The sequence below is a fragment of the Mercurialis annua genome, linkage group LG3 (assembly GCF_937616625.2).
Source record: "Mercurialis annua linkage group LG3, ddMerAnnu1.2, whole genome shotgun sequence".
NCBI classification, from domain to species: Eukaryota; Viridiplantae; Streptophyta; class Magnoliopsida; order Malpighiales; family Euphorbiaceae; genus Mercurialis; species Mercurialis annua.
Window position 1 is genome coordinate 14,620,408 of NC_065572.1, and position 3,238 is coordinate 14,623,645.

At 39.6% G+C, this 3,238-nt stretch overlaps 1 protein-coding gene across 1 annotated transcript; it reads left to right on the top strand.

The window, feature by feature from the left end:
• Positions 1-268: 268 nt before the first annotated feature.
• Positions 269-1,211, top strand: LOC126672335 (secreted RxLR effector protein 161-like). Its single transcript, XM_050366282.1, has 3 exons — positions 269-808; positions 913-988; positions 1,198-1,211. Exons 1-3 carry the CDS (start codon positions 269-271, stop codon positions 1,209-1,211), a joined length of 630 nt encoding a protein of 209 aa, XP_050222239.1.
• Positions 1,212-3,238: the final 2,027 nt, after the last annotated feature.

Consider the following 3,238-nt stretch of genomic DNA (forward strand, 5'->3'; position numbering starts at 1 on the left):
TTTTTTGCTTTCAAATGTTTTTTCCAAAGGTAAGGTTGATACAACGCTTTTTACAAAAACACACAAGCATGACATTCTTTTTGTTCAAAATTATGTTGATGATATCATATTCGGTGCTACTAATGAGTCTCTTTGTGGAGATTTTTCTACGTGTATGACTAGGGAATTTGAGATGAGTCTCATGGGGTAGCTCAAGTTCTTCCTTGGACTTCAAATCAAACAAAATGTGGATGGTATCTTCATCAATCAATCCAATTACACCAAGGAAATGCTCAAGAAATTTGGTATGGAGACTTCATCAAGTTGCAAGACACCTATGAGTACCACAACAAAATTGAACAAAGATGAATCAGGTAAATGCATTGATATTACAATGTATAGAGGTATGATCGGCTCCCTTCTCTATCTTACCGCTATTAGACCCGATATTATGTTTAGTGTGTGTTTATGTGCTCGTTTTCAATCTTGTCCCAAGGAATCACATTTGCATGCCGTTAAGCGTATTTTCAAGTATTTGCATGGCACTTTGAACCTAGGAATTTGGTACCCTAGAAATGTGGATCCTAGGTTGCTTGGATACTCCGATGCCGACTATGCGGGTTGTCTTTTAGACCGTAAAAGTACCTCCGGGACTAGCCAATTTTTGGGTCATAGTTTGATCTCATGGAGTAGCAAGAAACAAGTATCCGTGGCTTTGTCAACCGCGGAAGCCGAATATGTAGCGGCTGGTTGTTGTTGTGCTCAAATTCTTTGGATTAAGCAACAACTTTTGGATTATGGTTTTACACTTAGTCAGATTCCATCAAATGTGACAACACTAGTGCAATTAACCTATCCAAGGACCCTATTCAACACTCTCGGAGTAAACACATAGATATCCGTCATCATTTTATACGTGATCATGTGCAAAAGGGAGACATTGTAGTTGAATTCATCGATACAACTAACCAATTTGCATATATTTTTACCAAGCCTCTTAATGAAGAACGTATGAATTTTATCATTTGAGAGCTTGATATGCTTGATGGGAGGACTTTGAATTAATTTGCATGATTGGTTTGCTTATTTGATGTGTGCCTTTACTTGTCTTTATTGATTTATTTGTTTGGACCAATACGTATGTGTATCTCACTTTATGATATGTATATACTTTTGGTGTTTGCTGTTAATTAATTATCCATATGTGTTGAAATCAAGGGTTGGCATTGTGAAAATTGTGTTTTTGTGCAAAAATTGCATTTTTTGCATAGTTACCGTGTATCATGATCGTGATATATGAATCACGACCGAGATATTCAAACAGCAAGCAAGAATCTTGCCACTGCTTGAATCTCGGGCGTGATACTTGTATCACGAGCGAGATATTCAAACAGTAAGCAATTAATTTTTCCACTGCTTGAATCTCGGGTGTGATACTTGTATCGCGGGCATGATAGAGGTAGCTTTTGAAAATAACGGCTATTTTCCTCTATCACAGGCACGATACATGTATCACAGGCGCGATACACTTCTTTTTTCAAATTTTTTGATCGTTTTTTCCACTTGTCAAAATGGCTAGATTCAAAAACTAGCCGTTTATGACAGTTTTAAGGGTTTTAAAGGCCTATAAAAAGCCTTTTGAGAGCCATTTTCACTTACAATCTTTCTCTCATATTTTTTCACTTTTCTTAAGCAAAATTCTTCATTTTTAGTCCCTAAACTTCAAGATTTTTCTACTTTTTCATCCTCATATCATATCATTCATACCATGGCATCCAAGAAAGCCCCTCCTTCAAAAGGCAAGCGTCCGATGGGGCAAACCTCCTCCGCCACTCCACTTCCGACTTTGGATATAGAAGAAATTGCCTCTCGCCGTGCTAATTTAGAACTTGCCGAAGTGGAAGGCACTCGTTTCCCCGATCTATCCAACATGACTTTTGATGGGCTTGCGGTTCAAGTCTATGCCTACGTTGATGTTTTGGGTTGGAGGAAATTTGTGAGCGGAAACCGTGAAGACACTATAGAGGATTTGATGAAAGAAGTATTATCCACTCTCTATATTATTACCAATGAAAATCATCGTTCCAGGTTTTATGGGGTTACATTTCAAGTTAAAGGTACTACCTACAAGTTAACCCCAAAAGACATTGACGATTGCTTCGGTTTGAAGAAGGTTTTGCTACTAGCTATCTCCGGGTTGAGAAATTTCACATTAATGAGTTTTCGGCGGAAATTAGTGCGGATGTGAAGCATGAACCGAGAACCGCCATTGCTAAGTCCATCTCCTCTCTTCCGCTCTTTGTGTTTCATCGCATAGTCTCTTACTCCATCAACGGACGGCATGAGGGAAACGAAAAGTCCCCATTAAGGACCTTTTCTTTTTATGGTGTGAGGTTAGAGGAGAGAAATTTTCTAGCGCTCGCTATTTTATGGAGCATCTCGTCTCCCTTGGTAAGAAAAAGGAAACTCTTTGAGTTGGCTCTTTTGTCACCGCCATGGTCAAGAAGGCAAAGGCCTATACTCCCGCTCTTCACCAAGGTCCGGGTGTAGTCATCCCTTGGAACGACTCTCCTCTCGATCTTGACTATTTTGTCAATCGAGTCAATGCCTTTCAAGTTACGAATGACCACCATTATATTTATCTTTTTAAGGAAAGATGGATTCAACAAGAAGTTCATAGGCTTGCTAGGAAGAGGCAAATGCAACTCCAAGAACCGGCTCCTCCGAAAACTTTTCAAGCTCAAGTTGAAGAAGAAGCGTTTGGCGCTTTTCAAGAACCGGAAATTCCGGCACCGGCAATGGATCCGACTTGCCTTCCACCTCCCTGTTCTAGCACCAATCAAATGCTCTCACTCATTTATAGTCAAAATGAGCGGATGTTTGGACGTATGAATTTGTTGGAAACGAATGTGGATTCTCGTTTTAACAATTTGAAGGATCGCTTTGGAAGAATGGAAACAGAGTTTGGTGGCTTACAGTCCGATTTTGGCATTTTGCGGAACCGCTTTGATGCTCAATTTCCGCCTTCTCCGGTTCATACTCTGGTGCTTGAGGAAGAAGATTTTGATGGCATTGATGAAGAGGATTGATCATTTGCATTTCATCCATTTCATGCATTCTCTTTCATTTTTTTTTTGGTCAAGCACCAAAAGCAGCACCATTTTATTAATGCTGAAAAAAAGACCCAGAAAAACACAGGCCAAGCCCAAAACCTCAAAGACCTACACGCAGGCTAACTGGTTCTAAAAGACAAAACAAA

What these genes read in the sequence shown, in the direction of transcription:
- LOC126672335 (XM_050366282.1), top strand. Translation starts at nt 269, where the DNA reads ATGCTCAAGAAATTTGGTATGGAGACTTCATCAAGTTGCAAGACACCT. An exon ending in TTAGTCAGATTCCATCAAAT is followed by an intron (nt 809 to 912) that starts GTGACAACACTA and finishes CATGTGCAAAAG; the next exon opens with GGAGACATTGTAGTTGAATT.